The sequence below is a fragment of the Bidens hawaiensis genome, unplaced genomic scaffold (assembly GCF_021521415.1).
Source record: "Bidens hawaiensis isolate Kalapana, Puna unplaced genomic scaffold, B.hawaiensis_p1.1 tig00035133_1, whole genome shotgun sequence".
NCBI lineage: Eukaryota > Viridiplantae > Streptophyta > Magnoliopsida > Asterales > Asteraceae > Bidens > Bidens hawaiensis.
Genome location: NW_027496123.1, coordinates 2,613 through 27,538, shown reverse-complemented (window position 1 = coordinate 27,538; position 24,926 = coordinate 2,613). Strand labels below are relative to the sequence as shown.

The following is a 24,926-nucleotide window of genomic DNA, read 5'->3' as shown; positions in this document are numbered from 1 at the left end:
CGGGGTTAAAATTGACTGATTATAAATTTTAAAACTGGGCTTAATGTGATGGTTCTAATAGTTATACAGCTATACAATTACACTTTTAATAATAAAACCAATAAAACAAAAATAATTATGAAAACAAAATCACCTGATAAGAAAAATAAGCCACTCAAATATTCTCGTCCTTGCGCTCAACGAACCCGGCTCCTCAATTCACTCAACAGAATCTGCAAACTTTCACACGTGTAGAAGCACGCTTCTCACAACTGTTAGGATATGTGTTTTAAACCGTTTGCAAAACCGTTAGTTTTCATTACCAGGCCAAGTTATATAAATTTCATAATTAAATTTGTTAAATTGGTAAAATTGTTAAAAGACCTAACTCACTTTCGTAGGAATCACGATTGAATTTAGCGTATGCGACAAGCCCTTTATACCCCCGGGTAGCCCGGGTGGACGAGTGAGGTCTCGTGAGGGTTTATAGTGAACTACACCCACAAAGTTCAGATACAACATAAATATACATGACCCTGAATCAACCGTAGCAAAAGGAAAATGAAAGCACGTCGGATATCCGAAATTTCGTAACTTAAAATTCTTTCGTCGAAACACTATAAAACTCCGACTTTTCCGTGTGGCATCCCCACACTTGACTTTTGCTACAGTGGTACGCTTGAAATAAAAAGGTTAAACAAACTAATAAAATAAAATACAAACTGAAAATAAAATCTGTGTTGCCTCTCGATCAGCGCTAAGTTTTTGTTAAGGTCTTCAGCCAGACCATTACCTGATTTGGCGGTTATGGTGGTCTAATGGAGTGCTTACCTTCCTCCCCCTCATTCTTTTTACTTCTCCAACACAATGGTAGCTCTAATGTCTCCCACCTAGGCCCAAAACATGCCAACCTCATTTGTTCATTCTCGAATCTGGGTGGTTTCTTTACCTTCTCCTTCTTTGGTGGTTTCTTCTTGTTTGGTCCATCCTTTTCCTCATCGACCACCACTTCCATCACCGTGTTAGTATTGTTTGTTAAACTTACTGTTGCTCACTTTTTACATCTACCGCATTTAGATCTTCCTTCTCTTGTTCACGCTTAGACCTGTCAAAAGCAACACTTTTCTCCTTTTTGGTGTCATCCTTACACGTACGAGGAAGACCCCCATTAGTAGCACATGGCCTAGAATATTTATTTTCAAAAGAATAATCATATGAATTTGAAAATATACTTAAAATTAACTTACGGTTACCGAAGGTTATGCAAACTGTTCCGTCTCGGTAGTTAATCTGAGCATTTGAAGTCACCAAAAACGGTCTCCCCAATATCACCCATGGTTCTTCTTCCTTCTCAGCTGGTGCATAATCAAGAACAAGAAAATCTTCAGGATATTAAAAATCACCAACCTTTACCACAACACCAACCAACCTCCCCTGTGGCCGTCTTCGAGTGAAATCACCTAACACCAAGGTGGTGTCAACCTCTTGTAAAGGCCCGAAGTTAAACCGGTCATACACACTCTCTGGTAAAACACTCACACTCGCACCATAATCAACAAGTGCCTTGGTGGTCTTGAACTCACCAATCTAAAGAGGGACGAGTGGTGCCCCCGTTTCTAATTCTTCAACCGTGTCATTCTCCACATTATTTTCGATTGTGATGGCACTAACGTGTGCATTTTTAGAGTTTGACGAACTATTACTTTGATGGCTCGGATTCTTCATGGTGTCACTTGGTAGTCTGGATGGATTTCTCTTTAGGCTTGCCATTTCTTCTGCCAATTGGCTCACTTGTTTATCTCTTGCTGCATTTATCTTCTCTTGAAGCTCCAACCTCTTATTTAAACCCTTATACTGAGTTTCTTGATCTACCTTCATCTGCTTCAACAAATCCATCACATCCTTAATTGACTCCTCTTTGTTACCCAAAGAATTTCCTTACCCCTACTGATAACTCTTTTGATAATCCCTATTGTAACCCCCAGAATCTCTCTGATTGTACCCACTCTAACTACTGCCCAAACTATTACCATATTGTTTCTGATTCGACTGATAACTTGTCTTCTGAGAACTAGCATGAAAATTAGAGTTATGTTGCGTGTTCGGATTTCCATAACTGAAGTTGGGATGATTCCTGAGGCACAGATGATAAGTATTTGAACTCATATTATTGTATTTCCTTTCACCCTGCACATAGTTGACCTCCTCTTCCTCAGTTTCTTCATCTTGCACAACTTCACAACTCCCAACCTCGTGCCCTAACTCACCAAAACCTTCACATACCAGATATGTTTTTCCCGAATTTCCCGAATTTCCCACTCCTTGTACACTTGCAACCAACAATCTATCCATCTTGTTTTCCATCCTATCTAATCTGTCATCTGAACCATGACTTTCCACTGCTTTTACTACCGATCTTCTTGCCATCCTGTTTGACTGGGATTGCCTCTTCAAATTATTTGCATGTCTCTCCAAATGTCCCCAATCCACATTCTCATCGGTTGCAAGAAAAGATCCATTCATGGTGGCTTGGAGATCACGAACATCATCATTTGAGAGACTGTCATGGAATGCCTTTATCAATTCCCATAAGGTGATTCCATGATGCGGACAAGTTCTCAGCGGTCGTTTAAACCTTTGGAATGATTCATAAAAGGTTTCGTCGGTGATTTGCTGAAAGTTTCGAATGTTGTTGCGGGCCTTGGGATTATAATACTCATCTAAAAACTGTTGCACCAAGTCCCCCCAAGTGAAAATACAAGCTGATGGCAACGATAAAAACCACTGTTTCGCTACATCTTTCAAACTGAACTGGAAGACCACCATCTTCACTTCTTCCGTTGTAAAACCTTGACTTAAGATGAGTGCAGATATCAAATTGAAGTCACTAAAGTGCCGGTATGGTTTTTCTGTAGCCTTTCCATGAAATCTAGGTAACCCTGTCAAACTATTCTGCCTCACTGAAAAATTCCTTCTACGTCTGACCGGAATAATGATCAGTAAAGGATTCGTAGCCACTTGTGGGATGAAGTGGCTTTGAACTCCCCTGACTGGCGGTGGAACGAATGCCCTTGGGACTCCGTCATCAAAATCATAATACGGTACCTGCTGTTCACGGTTTGGTTGGCGTCTTGGTGCTCGATCTCTCTGATTTTCTAGATGATTCTGTCGAATTTCTTGGTCATCACTGATATCCTGTGGTTGATATCGACCCCCATATTCATCTCTAAGCTCTTCCTCATCCTCAGAATCGAAACTGAAACCGTCCCCTATTTGCCAATTCTCCACCCATGAACGAGCACGATTAATCTCAGGTCTTTCCTCTCTAAGATCAGCTTGTCTTTGACAATTTACTGGGGCAGATCTGATTAACAAATTTTCATCCATCTTAAACTGCCTCCGGTGGTTAACTAAATTGCTGTTTCTGTCACGGTTAACATTCTGGTTGTTTTGAGGAGCTGGTGGATCTCGGTTGTTTGGTTGGTCTTGGTTATACGGTTGGAAATCATTCGGGTCTCTTTTGTTTCGGGTACTCATGGTTTCTACTTTTGGTTTTATGACTTCAGGTATTTGGTTTAGTTTGGGTTTCTGAGCTACTCGGTTTCGTCTTGCTGTTTTCTTGAATTCTGGATTAAAATGAAGCGGATCTTTCTCACGGGAATATCGCGTATGCATCAACTTATCGAGTTATTTGCTCAGACAAAAACACTAAAATCACGTGTAAATTCAACGAATAAATAATAAAAACAAAAACTGAAAACTAAGCTAAACTAGCACTTTGCGCGTTGATAACCCGGCAACGGCGCCATTTTGATGTAGTTGTGGTGCTCTAATCAAAAACAAGTATTTATGAAACTTAAATACCTATAACTAGTACAGGTAACTAAGGTCGTCTCCACATGGAATCAGTGGAAAGTGCAAGTAAAGTTCATAATTATTAAATTAACTAACTATGTGGACAAATGATGTCAAGCGGTTTATAAACGATGATTCAAGTAAAACACAATTACTATAAGTGAACTGTAAAAAATAATGAGAAAATGATTCACTTTAGGTTCAGGTAACGTGATGACCAACTAATCACAGATTCATAAGATTAATTGCACAGTAATTACTAAACCTAACAGTTGGGTTGTGAGAACAAACGATACCCTAACTTAATGGTTGACACAACTAAACTCCCGGCTTACCCAGTTACCAGTTTAATGTATGAAAATCAGTTGTAAGCAATGACTAACAATTATTGTTTCAATGATATAAGTGCAAACCCTACATGTGATGAAAACAACCAGAAAAGTGATGCAAAGTTTGATAATCAAAATTAGAAACTGTTTAAACAATCAATTATAATGTAAAACAAGATTAAAGACATTCAATCAAGTTCGTTATCATTCAAAATATAGAATTTGATCAAAGTTAGTTTACACAAAACCCTAGCCTAAAGTGAATACAGTGATTTAGCCTTGCCTCATGGAGATAGCAGCTTCAAATCTTGATTCGGTTGAAGGAAACATGATTAGAGAGGTGATTGGGATGATTAGGGAGGTCCAAAATCTTCCTTAGAAACCCCAAAAACGATTAGGAAAAGGTCTCCCTAAAAACCCAAAAATATATGGCTTTTATAGTGAAAATTTTGGAATTTTTCGCATCAGGCCGTCACTTGGCGTATGATACGCCAAGTCTGCCGTACGGTACGCTAACTCTGACAGATCCATAATCCAAACTTCTGCCATACACTGATTTTGGTGTATGGTACGCCAACTCTGATTTGACCAAATTTCATCTATCTCCCTTGTATTGCACTCACATTCATTGGGCTCCATCTAAAAGCTTCCAAAACACATATTTAAGCTCCCGATTAGTCCCTTTAAGCTCCAAGAACCTACAATCAAAAAACCAATCAAAGTAACCATGTTCGATAATATAAATAAGTAAAACACACGATATTAAACACAATAAACAAATTCTTTTACCCACACATCCATGGCAACAGCGCCATTTTGATGTAGTTGTCGTGCTCTAATAAAAAACAAGTATTTATGAAGCTTAATTACCTATAACTAGTATGGGTAAGTAAATCAGTGGAAAGTGCAAGTAAGTTCATAATTATTAATTAATTAACTATGTGGACAAACGATGTCAAGCGGTTTATAGAAGATGATTCAAGTAAAACACAATTACTTTAAGTGAACTTTAAACAATAATGAGAAAATGATTCACTTCAGGTTCAAGTAATGTGATGACCAACTAATCATAGATTCATAAGATTAATTGCGCAGTAATTACTAAACCTAACAGTTGGGTTGTGAGGACAAACGATACCCTAACCGAATTGTTGACACAACTGAACCCCCGGTTTACCCAATTACCAGTTTAATGTATGAAAATCAATTGTAAGCGATGACTAATGATTATTGGTTCAATGACATTAGTGCAAACCATACATGTGATGAACACAACCAGAAAAGTGATGCGAAGTTTGATAATCAAAATCATAAACTGTTTAAACACTCAATTCTAATGTAAAACAATATTAAAGATATTTAATCAAGTTCATAATCATTCGAAACAACTACAACAAAAAGGGCTTTTTAGTACGCACAAAGCGTCCTAAAATGCTATTTTATAGGACCTTTCATTTAATAGGACTAAGGAGAAAAGTGTTTCATGTAAAGGGGTCGTAATAAGTCCCGGAACTCAAAAAGCGTCCTGATATCCCAAATAAGATTATGAAATCAATTTTATGGTCGCATAATATATCCATTAACAACCCAAAAAGCGTCACAATAAAAACATATTATGACACTTTTACTATGTTTTGACATGTGTTTACCTAATTGTAAACTTTAATACACATACAAGCGTCCTTAAAAATTAATTTATAGGACCCTGATGATGGAACATTATAGTACCAAGAAAAGGGTCCTAATATCCCAAACAAGATTATAAAACTAAATTTTATGGTCGCTAATATATCTATGAACACCTTAAACGTCCTAAAAAAACATATTATGACACTTTTATAATGTTCTAACGTTTAGGACAAAAATTAGAAGTCTTAACAAATCATATTATACAACCATTTTTTAAACGTCCACACACACAATTTGACTATATGGTTATGGACATCTATATATTAAAAGAAATAAAACTTCATTATAACAAAAAAAAAAACAAAAACATAAATAAGTTATAGCATTATCCAACATAAACTCTTGTAACATCCAACAAAAAAAATTAAAGCAATAAAAGAAACCAGCATCATAAAATCCCGACTCATCATTGTACGTCCTTAATCCTCTCGGACTACCTACAAATAAACCATCCATGTATAAGCATTAAATTCCATGTTATTAAAATTATTCGTATCACTAGTTTAACAAATACATACCGAGATGAATGGACAAGGCCATGCGATGGATGCACCGATACAATCTTGAATTGTGGAAAATAACCCATATGGTGTCACCAACTTTTCATCTCTTTTTATTGGTACTTGAACAATTACTCACACCATTTTGGTCCAATCTTTGTACCACCAACTAGCTCATTTGGGTCCAAGCTCTTCACCCATTCTTTTGCTACAGGCTTAGTAGGGTTTAGAATACTTTTGAGGAAAACTTCATCTCCGACCTGGATTTTAGTTTTCAACAAATAGTTATATATTAAACTCGAGTCATTATAGTGCAAAAATCATTTCACAAAAAAAAAGGTTTTACACTGGGAGGCTAATATTTTATAGAAAAATAATATGAAAAAAAGTATCAATAGACATTCTGCAATATGAAAATAAGTATCAGTACCAAGTGATGAGCTCTTGTGAACCTGCAGGTCCTGCACCATAAAAAATTATAAGGTAATCACATATAAAACGTGAATATAAGTTGTATCATACCAGCCTCGCGAATAGAAATAATGAGCTTTGCAATACAATTTGGCATAATTACATCCCCGTAACAAAAGCAGCAACAATGTGTCTTATATATTGTCATTAGAAAAAACAAAAGTAGAATAAATTGCAAAATATAGTTCCCAACAAAAGGTGATTCTAAGCCATCTAATCACAGTCAAGAAGCTTACCAAAGTAGTCAAAATGTCATGTTTATTGACAAATAAGTTTAAAGTTAACTTCTCTTACAGATAGTGGATTCAAAAACAACATCCACTTTGAAGCTACATCAAGTGAACACCACACTGTAAAACAAGAATCGCCATTCCGAGTGAGTGACTGTTGCTTTCAACCAGACGCGAAAATCTACTTTTCATTCCTATATTATCAATTTCTAATAACCGAACCCATTTGTATGCATGTTCATATACAAAGTAGTTTCATCATTAAAAATTTAAGACAATGACAAAAGTAATCACATAAACAAAACAAATGGAAATCACAAAGTTTCTCCTAAGCATTAGAAGTTAGATTTTGTAAAAGTAAACAAAAAAAGTACCTGAAAGATAAGTCATCCATGAAAGTCACGCCAATACAAATTGCCCTGGTTTAAACGTCCCAGCACAAACAACATTCTTCCCCGCTTCTTATTAGCGAGAAAAGTAATCGGGTAATTAGTTAGGATGATGTGTTTATCAAACCACAACTAGCAATATATAATATTACAATTTTTGTTAATTGTTTTTTTTCCTGTCAAGCAATAGTATTATAGGAATACAATACTGAAAATTGTAAATTAGAATATGTTGTGTAAGTCCCTCCGGGGCGTCGCTGATCGATACGAGATCCGCACGAGGTCTAGGAGTGCGGAATCCTCCTAGACTCGTTTAATGGTGTAGAAGACGAAGAACACGATTACACACAAACAAATACACGAACAAACACACGAATGGAATAAACGAATCTGCAGATCCTTTATATAATAACCAAACCACGTTACAAACCGAACAAAAACAAAGACACGGCCGACCCGAGGTGAGCTCTACCTCGGGCCGTCCCACACGAATCTCCCTCTCTGTTTCTCTTTAGACAATTGAACTGAACACAAAATACTCTAACTTTCTGAATTACTAAACCCTAAACAAGACACACATATATATAGATAACCAACTTCTCGGGCTTGGGCTTGGGCCTGTAGGCAAAGTTGTTCTAACTTCGCCTATGGTGAAGTTGTTCTAACTTCGCCACTTCGTCTCCACTGGTCAGAATTGCATAGCGACGGTCACAAAATGCACCAACATGTTGTGCTCCAGTATATGTCAGTCCCGATTTATTTGTAAGATTTACATATATTGGTAAACTAGCTTTTAGACCCCCGCATTACGGGGATTGTTACATTTGTCATTTCTAATATTAATTTAATCTATTCTAAGTTGAAACTTTGATTCAAAACAGTAGTAAAATTGACCAGAAATAAAATGTCCATCCCTTTTGACCCATAAACTGACCTGTAACAGCAAACAAACTTAAATGTGTGACATTTTAGATTTTAAATGAGTAAACATAAACGAAAACGAAACGAACACGAAGAGTGAATTTTCTTTCGGTGGAGAAGGTCTGGTGCATGCCTATCAGCGACTATTTTTCTATTTTTATCAATCTAAGCCCATATCAATCTAAACCCAAATAATTATTACCCAATCAATTCCAATGCCAATACCACCCTTATTATCTTAGACCGACTTGACTTTTGAGCCCTTAACGGGTATTATGTCCTACATATATATCTTTAAAATTGACATAATCTATGATATTTGTCATAATTTATTTTCAAAGATGAAAGATTAAATATATATATGTAGGTTTCATACTTTATGTATGGAGAATTTCCAACATAATCGATCTGAAACATCTATAAAAGTACATCATTCCATTTAGGCTGCAATAAATCAAGAAATAAATTGTAAATCGTTGATTTAATGAAAAAAAAATAAAAACTTTTAACATTCTTTACATGGCCTTTTCTTTTAAAAGTAATTGTGAAAGTCAACAAACATATTCTATGTAAAAGGTTATGCAAAATTCAATCTTTCTTTCTCCCAATTCGGCTTGTTGATCCAAATAGGAATTTGTAACATTTTAAAGCACCAACACCAATTTTATACATAAGGATAGATCAAGATGAGCATTGTTTATTGACTATTGGTGATCGGTCATTTAGTCAAATACCTGTGTGGGGAAACTAACACCAAAAGAACGAGTGACCTTGAGTAAGCCTTCAACACAATCATTTTTAACCGCACGAGAATCATCAGGGTGTTCGCCCTTTATTGTTTGAAATTCATGCAAAAAAGATTAAAAATAACTTTAAGAAAATTATTATTCCAACTCTTCAACTTTTAAGTTTAAAAGAACAACTTTTACCTCTTCAATAAAGGTACTATGATCCACTGTAAGTTGGCATGCATTGATGTTGGATTTGTGTTAGTAACATCAGTGCCTAAAGCATGTCTCTAAAGACCGGGCTCGAGCTTTTGAGCGAAAACTGCCTGACTATTACCAAGACTCATCATATAAACATCATAGTGTTAAACTCCTCTGTAAGGTAATTGTTTTATACGTTTATAACATGTCACGCCCTCACTTAGGGCCTAGGCGTGTGACCAATAGTTGGTACCTATTTTGTAAATATATCAGAGTTTTAGCGGAAGTCTTTAATTTATAATAAAATATTAATTTATATTTTGAAACATTAGTTTATTTGTAAACCTTAATAAAATATTTGATTTATTAGAAAGCTTCTCAAATAAATATTCGAGAGTTTAATTTGTAATCCTTGTTTGATTTATAAAACTTGTTTAAATATTGTTTACAATATTTTAATATTAAAAAAATGAGTCATCTCTACCTTGCGAGCATCTATCTTCTTGGATAACTATAATTCCTTGCTACCTGTGCTAACTTTATTTCCTGTAACATTGGGGGGGGGGGGGGAAATACGTCAGCGATATGCTGGTGAATCGTTGACTCTAAAAGCATTTATAAATCTTACTTTGCCTGACAAGATAGTTTTCATGAAACAATCTCAGCAGAAACGTCTATTATTTCTGGGATTTGTACCACTTGTCATACACACACAATTACGGTCCTCCAGGAACTGACGCCTATTGGGAACTGGCGCCCATTGGGAACTGACGCCCATTGGGAACTGACGCCCATTGGAGAACTTTTATTATGATCTCTAGTTTGCGGCCACGTAGCCTTGACTGATAGACTAGATTGATTATGTTTGGATCCAGACACATGTGTATTCGGTCTGAGTTGCTTTTATTTTCTATCTAGTATAAAATAGGGATCACGTAATCCCATAAATCTTTATTTAACTGTCTTTGTTTTAAGATAAACAACCCGTTTATCCTGACTGAAAAAGGTTTAACGTATTCACCTGTGACTGTCTATTCTGAATGATGTGGTGATCTCGTTTGAAAACCTTTATGAATGAATGATTGATTGAATGATTGACCTATAATAAAATAGGTTTATATAAATACCCGGATCGTCTCTTAATCCGGCTACAGACCTTTAGTCTGGTTTTGATAACTTAAACCTTGATTGATCTTTTGTTTGAATTGAATGAAATATTTTGATATGAATTTATTTCTCTTTATTTGCTAATCGTGGGCTATGTTTCTTCTTCAAGAAGACATGTCTATGATATGTTTCTTCTTCAAGAAGAAATGTCATTTGTCTATAACCTTTGTATATATAATCTCATGTTTCTTAATAATAAAGAAAAACTATTTTTAACTATACCTCTTGTAGATAAAACTTATCTTTTTTCACTCTTGAAGAAATATTATTTTAACTATATCCCCATGTATATATGAATACTTATATTTCTTAACCATAAAGAAGTTATGTTTTAGTTATAACATTTGTTTATATAAAATTTTGTATTTCTTTTATTATAAAGAAATCTTATTTTATTATTATCTTTTGATTTGATCAAGGTCTAGGCTATACCCCCTGACTAGGGTCTAAGCCTTTGAGATAATAATATTTTATTTGGACAGAACTCCTACCTTGTTCAGCTTATTATTTTCTAGATTCTCGGGCAGCACTTCGACGCTTGTACGTATAATGAGAATCTTGATCAACAACTCCTCAGCACGCATATCGAGGCAACATTCGGGGTTCGCCGAGTCGTGCACGTACTTCGAGGCGGAACGTCGGGTCGTCTTGGGTCGGCACGGTTTACGAGGTTGTCACGCATTACGAGGTCGGCACGCAAAACGAGGTGTGCCGGTCTTCGGGATTGTCTGTACGAACTTCGAGGTGTCGTCGGTATATGGTGCAGCTTACGAGGTTATGATTTATCGGGTCGGTGGAACGGAAATCGAGGTAGAGAGAGAAAGTTTCTAGAGAGAGAGTGGGGTGGTGTGCATGAAATGAGCCGATGGCCCTCCTATTTATTGCTGAAATCCGGTCCCATCGCGATACGTGATGGCACCTTTCTATTGGTCATCGCGTATCGCGATGACTCGTGTTTCTCAGAGAGTGCCACGTGGCGACACGTGTCACTTTCTTAAACACCCTCTGCCACGTGTTGCCACGTGGCGAACACATGTCATTTTCTAAGACACGTTCTGCCACGTGTCACCTCTGGGTGACACGTGTTGATGTGACATCAAAGACCATCGCGTATCGCGATGGCCTCCTTGGCTATGCCCGTCACCATACGCCGATGGGTCAAAAATTTTCATTTCTATTCCCTTTTCTTCTATTGACTTGTCATATTTGGATCAAAATTTTTGGGGATGTTACATCCTCCCCACCTTGGAAAGAATCTCGTCCTCGAGATTCGTGTTGAGTGATTTCTTGCTTATCGATTTACAATCAGACTCTTTTCTAATCTGCTTCTTGAGCTTAACTTGAACCGTTTGCATGGTTTGCAATTTATGATTTGTTGTTAACTTATATCTTTGGGTGACATATTCAGTCAATAGTTGAGAATATCATAAGTAATTGTAAATTGCTAAGCACAGTGGCCAGTTGTGTTTAACTATTTACCTTACCTTTTGTATTATAAACATTTACTGATGTTAACAAGATTGCTTCTTGGATTTAGTCTATCGAATCCTTTTACTTACTTATCTTGATACCGTTCAAGATATTCATACTTGAGTAATAATATTCGTTTACTTCTTGATCTTGACGGATTCCTTCCGTTTATTTCTATCAATTATACTCTTAAACTTTTAAATGTTCGGATAACTGATTTTTCTTGAGTAGACATGTTCTTATTTCTTAGTTTAATTTATTCATTTCATCTTTAATTCATCTTTCTATAGATGATGAAGTGTGATATAGTTTAAATTTAACTATCTCTTTTCATAGGTATTAACATTCTTATGTAAAGACACGATCTGTATGCTAATATTTTTCTTTATATACATTAGGGATTTAAATACCCTTATATGATTACAAAAATATCTCGTTTATACGAGATTACAAACACATTACAAGAGCTAACTAAACTATTAGTTATTTCTAATGCCTTTAGATCTTGACTTTCGTTGGCATACTCTCGTCTACTTCTATTCTTGGTTGGATGCATCTTGTATGTTTAACATATTAGCTTTTCCTTTCTTAGCACCACTTCCAATAACGTTGTTTGTCTTATTCGGACATTCTAAGCTGAAGTGTCCGTTTTCTCCACAGATAAAACATACAACTGTTTTCCTTTTGCAATCGTCTTCCGAGTGACCGAGTTTATTGAAAAAGTTGCATGTGATTAATGGAATATTTTTGGGGAAGTTTGTTGGTTTTAAACATTTCCCGTGATGTCTCTTGCCACAGCTTTGGCAGATTGGTCTTGTATATTTAAAAGACCCTTCTTCCTTTTCTTTGCCTTTCTTTGTTTTCTTTTCCTCGGTTTCTTCCTTCTTTTCTTTGTCATTCTTATCCTCTTCTTAATTTCTGATAAGACCATTCATAAGATAACCGGCTAATTCCATGGCTGAATCAGCGGTTTGAGGCAAATGAGATCTTACCATATCTCTAATTTCCCGAGGTAAACCCCAAATGTAGCCGGTTACTTTGTTGGATTTCGGTATTACCAAATGTGGTACCAATCTACAATACTCATGAAACTTAGTATTGTATTCCTTGAGATTAGTGCCTTCCACCTTGAGGTTCGAAAACTTAGTTTGAATAAGATCGAGTTCATTCATGGGAGAGAACTTTCGTAACATTAATTCTTTGAATTCTTCCCACTTTATTTGGTACATAGTTTCTCTACCCTTTGACATGATTAGGGTATTCCACCACTCCAAAGCTTCACCTTTAAAGTATTGAGAGGAGTATTGAATCTTTTCAATTTCGGTACATCGGCTGATGATAACAATGGGCTCGATTTCTTCAAGCCATCGTACAGCTGATATGGCACCTTTATCGCCATAGAATTACTTTGGTCCGAATTCCTTGAAGTTCTTGAAACTACTGCCTTGAATTACTAGTTGTTTCTTGAATTTACGATTGAATTTGCTCTCAGCGTTGGAGCTATGAACACTTTCTTCATGATGAGAATGTTTCTTATACGGATGAGTTCTCGATGATTTATTTGAATGTTCTATTTTTTGTTTGTGTGACCCTTGTTTCATTGCATCGATGAAGGGAGTCATTGCGTTATGAATCATGTCTTGGATTTTGACCAAATACTGCTCAAGAATCTCCTTTGCAGGTTTTGTTATATCCTTGTTGCTTCTATGAGTTGAAGCTTCATCATTATTCTCTTGATTGTTTGGGTTTGACATTCTGTAAACAGAATAGATTTTAGTATGAACGTAATTCTTTTTTTGTATACTAATGATTGAATGTTTATAACGGATGTGTGACATTATAAGTGCAAAAGATTGATTTGTTTATGAAATATTTAATTAAGTTCTTCGTATTTCTTTCTAATCTTTCTTGAGATTGTTCGTCTTGTAATGACACAATCTAATTGTTTATTTCTTTGTTTTTGAGAATTTTGAGATAATCGTATGAAACGATAATTATTTTCCAAGTATTTTAATGACGAAAGTCGATGGGGTTCTTGAGAGGCATCAATACTTTCTTGTTGTATATTCTTGAAATAGTTAGTACATACCTGGTGTACAAATAGACCTCAAGAATTTCTATAATTCTTATTTCTAGGTCATGTTTCATTTAATCCTTGTTAGTTATGTCGTCTTGAGTTTAGTCATCTTTTAGACTTTGTCCACCTGGATCTTTCCTTTATTTGTTAGCTATTACTTTATACTTCCAAATGTACTTGGAAGAATTATCTTGAGAGTTTGTGTATTTTTTCTTGACATAATTCTTTTTAAAAGATACATTACTAATTTCGAGGAAATTTAAATATATCTTTTATTTATGTTATTACAAGATTACACGGTATTTATTATACCTGCATTGTTTATAACTACTAAGACTCTTATTTCTTCCATCGAATAATCAGCTTCTTGATCTTGTAGTCCTTCTTAACATTTTCTCCTTTCTTCTTTTCTTTTTTGTCTTTCTTCAGCATCAATTCCTTTAAATTGAGTAAAGTAAGGATCTTGCATTGTTGAATAATATTCCTGTCCCTGAGGATTTCTTCTGGATAAGTCATTACTTCTTTTCCTTTCGACACCATTGGTTTCTTGGATCTACTTGATACGTCTCCATACGTGTTCTGATTAGGAATAATCTGGGCTAGCGGTATGTTTGAATCAAACGAATCTAAATCTTCCTCCATTGCTGTTTGGTATGAACTTTCATCACTAGATATAGGAATTGGGAGAAAAGATGTTCCCATATAACCTTTACCTTTACCGGATCGAAGCTGAACGGATTCTTCGCTAGATTGACGATCGCACATCTGTACGAGGTTATATTAGAGATAGGAGCACGTTTTTCCTATCTTATCCGTACTTGTTATGTTTTATTTGTATTTAATTTTTAATCATTCAATTATTTATTTGATATCCTTACTTGGATACTAATGATTATTATAAACTTATTTCTGATCGAAGCCTAGGTACGATTAAATACCTAATTCGCTAAGATCGAGGGCTCTGATACCAACCTGTCACACCCTCACTTAGGGCCTAGGCGTGTGACCAATAGTTGGTACCTGTTTTGTAAATATATCAGAGTTTTAGCGGAAGTTTTTAATGTTTCAAAATATAAATTAATATTTTATTATAAATTAAAGACTTCCGCTAAAACTCTGATATATTTACAAAACAGATACCAACTATTGGTCATACGCCTATGCCCTAAGTGAGGGTGTGACATAACATTTCCATGTAACATATCTAAAGTCAAGCAACAGTTAAGTTAAAATATATGTGGAGTCCAATTTCACATTTGGTTCTCCCAGGTTGACTTTTTTCCCGACTCACCCATTTTGACCCCCGGTAAATTTATGTGAATTAAAAGAAATACTAATGGAAAGCTATTAAAATATTGGCAATATTTTTAGCTTTTGAGTGATGAAACTTCATAAAATATATTCCCTTTTGTTTTGTTGATCAAATTTTAAATATAAAACTTGTTTTATCTATAACTTGTTAATGAAAGAATATGAATGCAGCAAGTGAAAACATTAGAGCAAGTGAAAACATTAGATATAAAACAGTTTCCTTAGTTCAAGCAGATTTAATTCAACCTTCTTCCAACATGAAAACTACTTTTATTTAAGATCTCCAATACATGAAAACTTAACCTGTTCAAATAATTGATTGAGTGAATAACGTAATTGGCGTAGGCTATCAATTGTCGATGATGAATTGGCACATGCTTTCAAGAATCACACAATTTAAAAAAGGAAAAAGAACCATAGGAAAGTACAAGAGCAATACCATAGCAAATTTAGCATCCATAGGGTCAGCGACTGTGAAGATTAGGGCGATCCGACCAACCCTAGTCTTTGTGATCCTAATCTTTTGCTTAAGTCTAGAGATTTCAACGCGTTGATGTGGAATCAGATAATCGTAGATGGAGATGGAGTATGGGAAATGTTAGGGTTTCACAAATAAACAAACAGGGGTATTTGAGAATCTGATTTTGAAGGAAGAGAGTAAATAATATTGTTATGATTAATGTTTGAGGGTAGTTGTTACTCCTATTAGTTTGTCAAACGCAGATGGTGACATGATGATGGATTGTTTTTTTCCTGAAGAAGAGAACGATTTTGGTTTGGGATTTACCTGTAGAGTCGAAGTGGCGATCCTATTTGAGATGAAAGGGCGATACTATTTGAGATGTTATGACCCGTTTAAAGGTTAAACGGGTATAAACGAGTTAAATCAATGAGACGTCTTCATTCAGAAATCAAGAAATCTTGTGCCTCTAGAGGAGGTGGGGAGCGTGAGAGCGACACGTAAGATTTCATGGTAGACAATTATATAGATAGTTAGATAGATATGAGTTGATGAGGGTTAATCTTAGTCCATGTTTGTTGGTATTGGTAACTAGGATAATTGATTGTCATTTAGAGTCAATGTTAGTTAATGTTGGCCAATGAAGATTAATATTAATCAGTAAGAATTGGTATTAGTCAACTAAAGTCAATTGGGGTTATAGTCAGTTAGAGTTAGTATTATCAACATGACTTGATTCGCTGAATGTCAATTAGAGCAATTGAACATAAGTAATAGTTAATGGTGATCATTTATGACTAATAGTGTAAAATTTCCTATTAATTTATGTTCTTATATGACATCGACTAGAAAGGGTCCTATAACACCGAACATTTATTACTTAACTACAAATGTTCTATTAACTTATGTTATAATAAGACCTCCAGCGATCAAGTGTCCCATTACATTACTACATAATGAGATACCAACAACTACTTGTCTTATAGGTTACTTTATTAGGATTTAGATTTTAAGTGTTTTATTAAGTTATATGATAATACGACCCCAAAGAATCATTTATCCTATTAAATAACTTTTTAGGACACCGGTTTTGTGGCGTACATTGTAAAAGGACCCCAAATGTTCATTTATCCAATTAAATAGATTAGAGGACCCTATTTTACAAGCGTCCCACACAAAAGGTCCTAAAAAGCCCTTTTTGTTGTAGTGAACGTAGAATCTGATCAAAGTTAGTATACACAAAACCCTAGCCTAAAGTGAATACAGTGATTTTGCCTTGCCTCATGGGATAGCAGCTTCAAATCTTGATTCAGTTGAAGGAAACATGATTAGAGAGGTGATTGGGATGATTAGGGAGGTCCAAAATCAGCCTTAGAAACCCCAAAAACGGCTAGGAAAAGGTCTCCCTCAAAACCCTAAAACATATGGCTTTTAAAATGAAATTTTTGGAATTTTTCGCGTCAGGCTGTCACTTGGCGTATGATACGCCAAGTCTGTCGTATGATACGCTAACTCTGAGAAAGTCATACTCCAAACTTCTGCCATAAGCTGATTTTGGTGTATGGTACGCCAACTCTAATTTGACCAAATTTCATCTATCTCCTTTGTATTGCACTCACGTTCCTTGGGCTCCATCTAAAAGCTTCCAAAACACATATTTAAGCTCCCGATTAGTTCCTTTAAGCTCCAAGCACCTACAATCATAAAACCAATCAAAGTAACCGTGTTCGATGTATATAAGTAAGTAAAACACACGATATTAAACACTATAAACACATTCTTTTACCCACATATCACCCGTTTCAACTTTTGAATTCAATCCTAATATTTCTCTTTGACTTTCTCTTATCAAATCTACCCGCTTGCAAGATGCACCAACAACATTTACTAAACTTGATACTTCATTAAAAAATTTAAAAATTTCATGATGTTTGTTTGCAAGAGCCACAACAACAAGTTGAAGTTGATGAGCTAAACAATGATCATAATATGCAGATTAATTTTCTTTCAAACCATTAAACTCACCAGACATGTTACGTGCACCATCATATCCTTGGTCTCTAATCCTACTCAAAATCAAATTGTAGTGAGTAAATAATTCATCAATTGCCTTCTTAATTCTTAAGAGATACCGCGATTGTTTCCATTACATGAAAAGGCCAACAAATAGCTCTTTCACAAATGCAAATTTATCAAAATATCTCAATACCACATCCATTTGTTCCTTTTTAGAAACATCCCTCGGTTCATCAACTAATGTAGAAAAGACATCATCACCAAGTTCATCAAATATCTTCTTTAATACTTATGCTGCGAAACAATTACAAATCTCCTTTTGGATTGATGGAGCCGTCATTTGGTTATTCTTCGGAGCATCTATACATACTATTAAAGCAAGATGTAATTTCCACTTGTCAACATTTTAGCCCCTCCACATCAATGCCACGTCAATGCCATGTCACCAATTGCTTTTCATACTAATGCCATAACATCCACAAACCTATATTTAAACCATAACATTTCTTAATTTTTTTTACCCTAATCATGTTTTTCTCTCTCTATTAGGCTAATCTCCTTTCACCCTTCCATATTTTCCGGCTAAACTAGATCTACATTCTTATCAATCGTTGTCCAGTAAGTTTCTATTTTGTAATAACCTTCTGATTGTTGATATATGTATTTCCGGCAACATTATATTTTCTTCCGGTTATTGTAGATCTAACATTTTTATCTTTAGATCTAATATTTTCTTCCGGTTATTGTAGATCGGCTAAACGGCGATGAAGCTATAATAATGGTTTTTTTATGGTTTTTCTTCCTTTTCCTTTCTTAAATGAAACTCGGGAACACAACATATTTTTACTATTCTTCATTTTCCTTTCCTTTCCTCAGTTAAATGAAACTCGGGAATACAGTATTAGTGTGAAACTTATCTATACTTAAGAAAGCCCTAAACCCATATTGAGCTCCCGGTACAACTAATCGTTTTGATAACGAAAATAAATAAAAAATACAGTAAAAGAATAAAATTTGTTACATTTAAATAAATAAAAAATACAAGTTTAAGCCAAAACCCTAAACCCCCAAATTAAAAATTAAAATTAAAACAAACATGCCGGTCCTCTCTCAACTCCGGCGACTCCTTTTCAGACCACCGTCGGCATACGGCGGCGCGAGAACATTAACCTCACCACACCAATACATTCACACCGAAACCAACTCAACGGCGTTTATTAAACCTGAAGACCAGAAGAAGATAGGCAAGTGGTTAACCTTGCCGCCGTTCAATGCCACCGTTAACGGCGCTTCATTGGGGAAACATATTGCCGGAAGAAAACGGCAGCCAACGGTTAACGGAGATGAAACGGCGATCAAATGGGTTATGCGGTGTTGCCCGCAGCTCCCGAGGTCCCTCGTGCAAAAGCTCTTTCGATTGCGACAGGTAATACATCCCGATAAAGGAATCGGAATTTGAATTGGATTCTTTGAAAAAGTCATATTGAATTTGAATTTGAATTGGAAATGGAATTGATTTTTTGAAAACTTCATAATGAGATTTGGGTGACATGACGCCATGCGGTATGAATGTATGATCAAAGGCTCAAGTGGTTTGGGTGTTGGGATATAAAGCGTGTTAAGTTACGAGTCTTCTGTTTGAAAGAGTAGATACGTTAGTTTTTATTTTCTTTTAGGGGCAGTTTATTTATTTAGTATAATAGGAAATCTTGTATAACGATCTCAAACTCACGGTTTCAGATATGAGATGGGGTCAATGGTATTGAGACCCATAAATGTATGAAATTTGGTATCATTTGTATACTAACGCATGCCACATGTTTGCACAAGTAGTTACAGAGTTTTATTTGTGCTTTACAACCTTATTTTAAAATTTTGTGCATAATGCGCGATTCGGTGAAGAAAGCGCATAACTGCAGTTGATACGCTGCGTTTCCATAAAGCACTTTGATGTGGCATTGTGATTCATCAGTATTTGAATAACCAAAAAATATAATTGTGCATAAAAGACTATTCTGCCTCCTTAAACTATTAACTCGTTGCATTAGTTATTGCACACTAAGCATTAAAAGTTGTGTATCTAAAAATTAAGACGCCTAATATAATAGTAACTATATATACGTAGTTACTCTTACACATGACATTCAATATTACAATAGCAGCGAGTTTGATGTATAGAATTATATGAATTGATACGGTGCTCGATGTTTTCTAACTTTGAACAATGAAGAGTACTTTTAAAGCATGCCCCTAGAAGTATGTGGGCCACTTTAAGGACCTACGTGGGTGGTTTCGCCTACAACGTGTTGAATTTAAATAATCATTTGATGCAATGTTATATGAATTATTGCAGGTTCGTCGCAAACCTTATGAAAGTTCAAACACTGTTGATGATCATGCTTCAGAAGGCCAAGTTAAAAGGGTAATTAAATAACATTTATATATAAGTGTATATCAACTGGTTATTCATTTGCATTAATCTTTTATCAGGTGTCGGCAAAAGATTCAATGAGATATGGGGATACAGTTTATCTTCCAATCACAGTACAAGCATTTCCAACCGAGAAAACTGAGTGTCTATGCACTGAAGAAGAATTAAAGTTTCTTCATGATCTCGAGCTGTACAAGGTTTTCTTTAAATTATTTTTCTTTTTTTATTCTTATTTTATTTATATTAACTTGATAGGTGATTGTAATTTGTGTTCTTTTATTTTTTACTCTTTAGGACTCAGCAGTTATTGTCATCAATAAACCTACGGGAATGCCTGTTCAGGTTAGCGATTCAAATTTTGATTATTTTTTCTTTATACACAGCAAGTTCTTTTATGTTCAAACGAATGAACATGTACAAAAGCTTTTGTTCATTTAGTTAAAAATTAAAACTTGTTTCAAGTTGCTGGTTTATCAATCCAATCTCTAAAAACAACATACATCTAAATATCTAATCAATCAACATATATCATTAAAGATTTCAAATAGCACAAACAATAAACAAACTTTTTAGTATATTATCTAAAAATTAATTTAGCACCAACTGAAAGATTGTCGATATTTTACAGTTTACACATGAATTTGCATCATGATTAAAACAAAACAACTACATAATCGTTAATAAAAAAAACATGCATCTTCAAGTAATTAAAATTAAAATAAACATGAGAATCGATCATTGCTGTTACTAACCTATTGAGTAAATCCATTATGGTATGTGACTCTGTTAACTCTGTTCTTGGCTTCTTTGTGATATTGCATAACCCAAGTGTTGATCATTGTAATATTGAAGTTACTATGGTTAATCCGATTGATTTTAGGTAAGTTGTTTAATTGGGTTAAGTGATAAATCAAAAACAAATCAAATAAAATCAAGCTAAAAAAAATCAAAAAAATTAGCTACTACCGACTAATTTCCTAAAAAACCGTCTGTAGTCAAGGGAGTCGGTTAAGGGGTGCTTTGCTTAAATAAACGCCTAGGCGCAGAGGCACTGTGCTTTTGATTACTATGGTTAAATGAATGAACATGAACACGTGTCTGATTGACTGATTTGCTCATTTATATTCATGAATGCTCGTTTATATATGTTCATGCATGTTCATTACTTTAAATTCATTTCTGTTTGTCTGTTAACGTTTGTTAATGTTCGTTCATGTTTGTTTGTGTACGTTTGTTCAAGTTCACTAGTTTACGTTCTTTGTTCACTAGTTTACGTTCTTTAATATATTCATTAAATTTTCTTTTGGCCCACTACAACTTAATCTAGTTTTAATAACTTTTTAAGTTCACCTCATTGTTTTCACATTACTTTAACTACCTTTAGCTCACTTATATTCGTTTATTTACGTTCGTGAACTGTTTGTTTATCAGGGCTGTCTCCGAAAATTTAAATACCCCGGCCGAGCCAGAAAAAAAAGCCTATAGGCCTTAATGAAAAATATAAGCTAATATTTATAAACGACAATTAATGTTATAACAATAAACATAACAAAAATACAGTATTAATGTAATGCCCCAATTTTCGAAATACTAATAGATTAATTGTCGAAATGGTATGTTGTTGAATCAAAAGTTATTAAGTTAAGGGTGAAGTATAATTAAAACAAAACTAGTGTGTAAATAATAGATTTAATTATGAAATAAAGTACATGGCTATTTTTGCCATTCCTTAAAACCTGATTTTGAGTCATCTTTATCCTTAAAACCTGTTGAATTTCCGGCATATTTTTTCTGACGAGGCTAATTTTCCGGCGAGCTTTAAACACCACAATTAACTACCAAATCGACCAATTGACGGTGTCGTTTGATTCAAGTTCTTTCACCGATAAATATATATATACATAAAAAAGTTTTGGCCCCCAAAGATTACGTGCCCCGTCGAAGGTGCGGCTCGCACACCCCCTGGGCCGCCCCTGTTGTTTATACTGTTAATGAATGAACATAACCAAACACAAACATGTTCATTTTTTTAATGAACGGACACGAACAAGAAAACCCCATTCTTTCACTTGTTCATGTCCGATTGTTTGCTCAGTTAAAGTTAAATGAATGAACCTGGACATGCTCCATTTGTGGTCGTGTTATTTTTTTACAAATGTTGATTTTAGTATTATATTTCAGGGTGGTATTGGAATAAAAAGAAGTTTAGATGAATTAGCTGCAACTTATTTGAAACATGAATTATCCGAACCACCAAGGCTGGTAAGTTCTTTCCCAGTTTACCCCTCATCTTTATGTCACTTTGACCATGTCGACTTTAGGTGCACAGGCTTGATAGGGATAGCAGTGGTATTTTGGTCTTGGGTAGAACACAACTTAGTGCTACTGTTTTGCATTCGGTTTTTCGTGAGAAAACCGTCGGTGCTTCCAATATTGTGAGTAAGAGTTTTCATAATTTAAATCTGCTCCTTTTTTGTGAACTGATTTCTTTTTCTATATACAAAACAGGATTTAAAAAGTGAAAAAAGATTCCTGCAAAGGAAGTATTGGGCACTTGTAATTGGGTCACCCAGGCGTCCACAAGGTCTAATTTCAGTTCCTTTGGGAAAGGTTAGTATTAATAAATTAACAATAATATTTCTTTATTTTTTATTTTCCATATTTTTTGTGTAATACTTATATTTCTTGTGAAGGTGGTAATGGATGACGGACGATCAGAACGGATTACAGTTGTTGAGAATGTTTCAACAACCGCATCCCAACATGCCATAACAGAATACCGAGTTCTAGATTCTTCTATTCATGGTTTGTACATTGTTCTTGGCTCTTCTATGGGGGTGTAAACGAGTCAATCTTGGCTCGCTTTTTGTTTGTTAATTATTGAATTATTATATTTTTATACATTTGTTACTGATTTTACACACACACATATACATACATACTTATTGTATATATTTAATATTATTTGTGGTAGTTTTTCATTTATCTTATTAATTTTATGATTACACATATGTAATCCCAAGTTTACATGTGTAATAACCAATTTACGTATATGTAATCATATAATTACATATAAAAATGGCAAAACTAACCTTAAATAGTATTAAATATATAAAATAAATAAGTTAATTTATTGATGTTAAAGAGTTCTTAAAGTTCATAAATTATATGGAAATTTTGAAATGATCCAAATCCTTACTATATTATCATATATTTAATATATTATATTAATAATTGGCCGTTTAGGTTTGTGAGCCTAGTCAAGCTCAATATGTGAATCTGGGGCACAGGCTCGATATATAAACGAGCCCCAGTCGAACTTGTTTCTGCTTTTAGGGAGCCATATTTATTATCATTACTTTATGTTAAATAATTGCAGGTCTTACATGGTTAGAGCTTTCTCCACTCACCGGTAGAAAACACCAGGTATTCATCAATATTCACTCAAATTTGCGGGTCAAATCTAGCTGTTTGCCTTTGGCTTTTAACATGTTTTTATTTTATATGTACTAATGATACCAATACTCTCTATGCAAAAGCTCCGAGTTCATTGTGCCGAGGTATTGGGAACACCGATAGTTGGAGACTACAAATATGGGTGGCAAGCACACAAAAAATGGAACCGGCCCCACATTTTATCAACCGACTTTGATAATAAAGTTGAGGCTGGTAACAAGACTTCACTTCCATTCGGTCTTAATCTAGAGAGCGGGAGCATCATCGCTAAACAGCCAAACCTTCATTTGCATTGTAAGAAAATGGTTTTGCCCGATGTGTCATCTGCTATAAAGCAGGCTCGTGTTTCGTCTTGGGATTATGATTTTACAGACATCAAAAGTTTGAAATTTGATGCTCCGCTGCCAGCTCACATGCAAAGAAGTTGGGACATTCTGTGCTCATAATATTTATACAAATACATATTCCATTTGCAATTTGATGCTCCATTGCCAACCCACTTGGGGACTTCTTACTCGGCTGCTGTTCTAAGAGTGTCCGCTAGTTGGACCGCGTCCAGTAGACTCCTTGAATTCGGCCTTCAGAGAAAGGTTTGGTTTGGGCTGAGGTCTAAAGGAACATGACCCACAAGCCCAACTTGTTTTGTTGAATTTAAAACATGAGCGCAGTGTAAATGCTCTAAAGATTAAAGGATTATCTTCTATTGTATTGTTATTGGATTTTACAATTTTGGCAATAATGAATTCTGGTCAAATTTTGTAGTGAAACATGACTTTTAAAAAAAAGATTTCGGATTTTTGATTAATTATGATCAAGTTCGCTATTGTTTTATTGCAAGTACTTCTCAATCATGATCTTTTAGCGTTTTATTTTAAATATGCAATGCTTCTAAAAAGCAAATTGTATTTTAATAATCTCAACTTTATATCATTGAGCAATAATAATTCCAACTTAGAATATTATCACTAGTGGTAAACTTTTAAAAACTTAACTTTCTCACTGGACCTATGTTAGAAAAACTTAACAGCGTTAAGTTTTATCCGAATTCCAAACAAATATATTAGTTCATGTGATCGTAAATGGGATATGGGTTGATTGATTTAAAATTTACCTTGAAACGTTGCTCCAAATGAAGAAACAATGTTTCAAGTTGGGTATTTGAACTTCTCGTTAACAAAAATTAAGCTGTTTGGAGCCCCATTTCGAGATAAATTTTGCATCAATCGATTCGTCGTATCTTCATTCC

The 24,926-nt window shown here is 34.8% G+C and overlaps 1 protein-coding gene across 1 annotated transcript; it reads left to right on the top strand.

The window, feature by feature from the left end:
- Window positions 1-18,852: 18,852 nt before the first annotated feature.
- On the top strand, window positions 18,853-24,126 carry LOC143587099 (RNA pseudouridine synthase 4, mitochondrial-like). Its single transcript, XM_077068490.1, has 10 exons — window positions 18,853-19,219; window positions 20,147-20,215; window positions 20,284-20,421; window positions 20,519-20,566; window positions 22,406-22,486; window positions 22,546-22,659; window positions 22,733-22,834; window positions 22,918-23,029; window positions 23,604-23,650; window positions 23,764-24,126. Exons 1-10 carry the CDS (start codon window positions 18,890-18,892, stop codon window positions 24,124-24,126), a joined length of 1,404 nt encoding a protein of 467 aa, XP_076924605.1. The 5' UTR covers window positions 18,853-18,889.
- The last annotated feature ends 800 nt before the right edge of the window (window positions 24,127-24,926 follow it).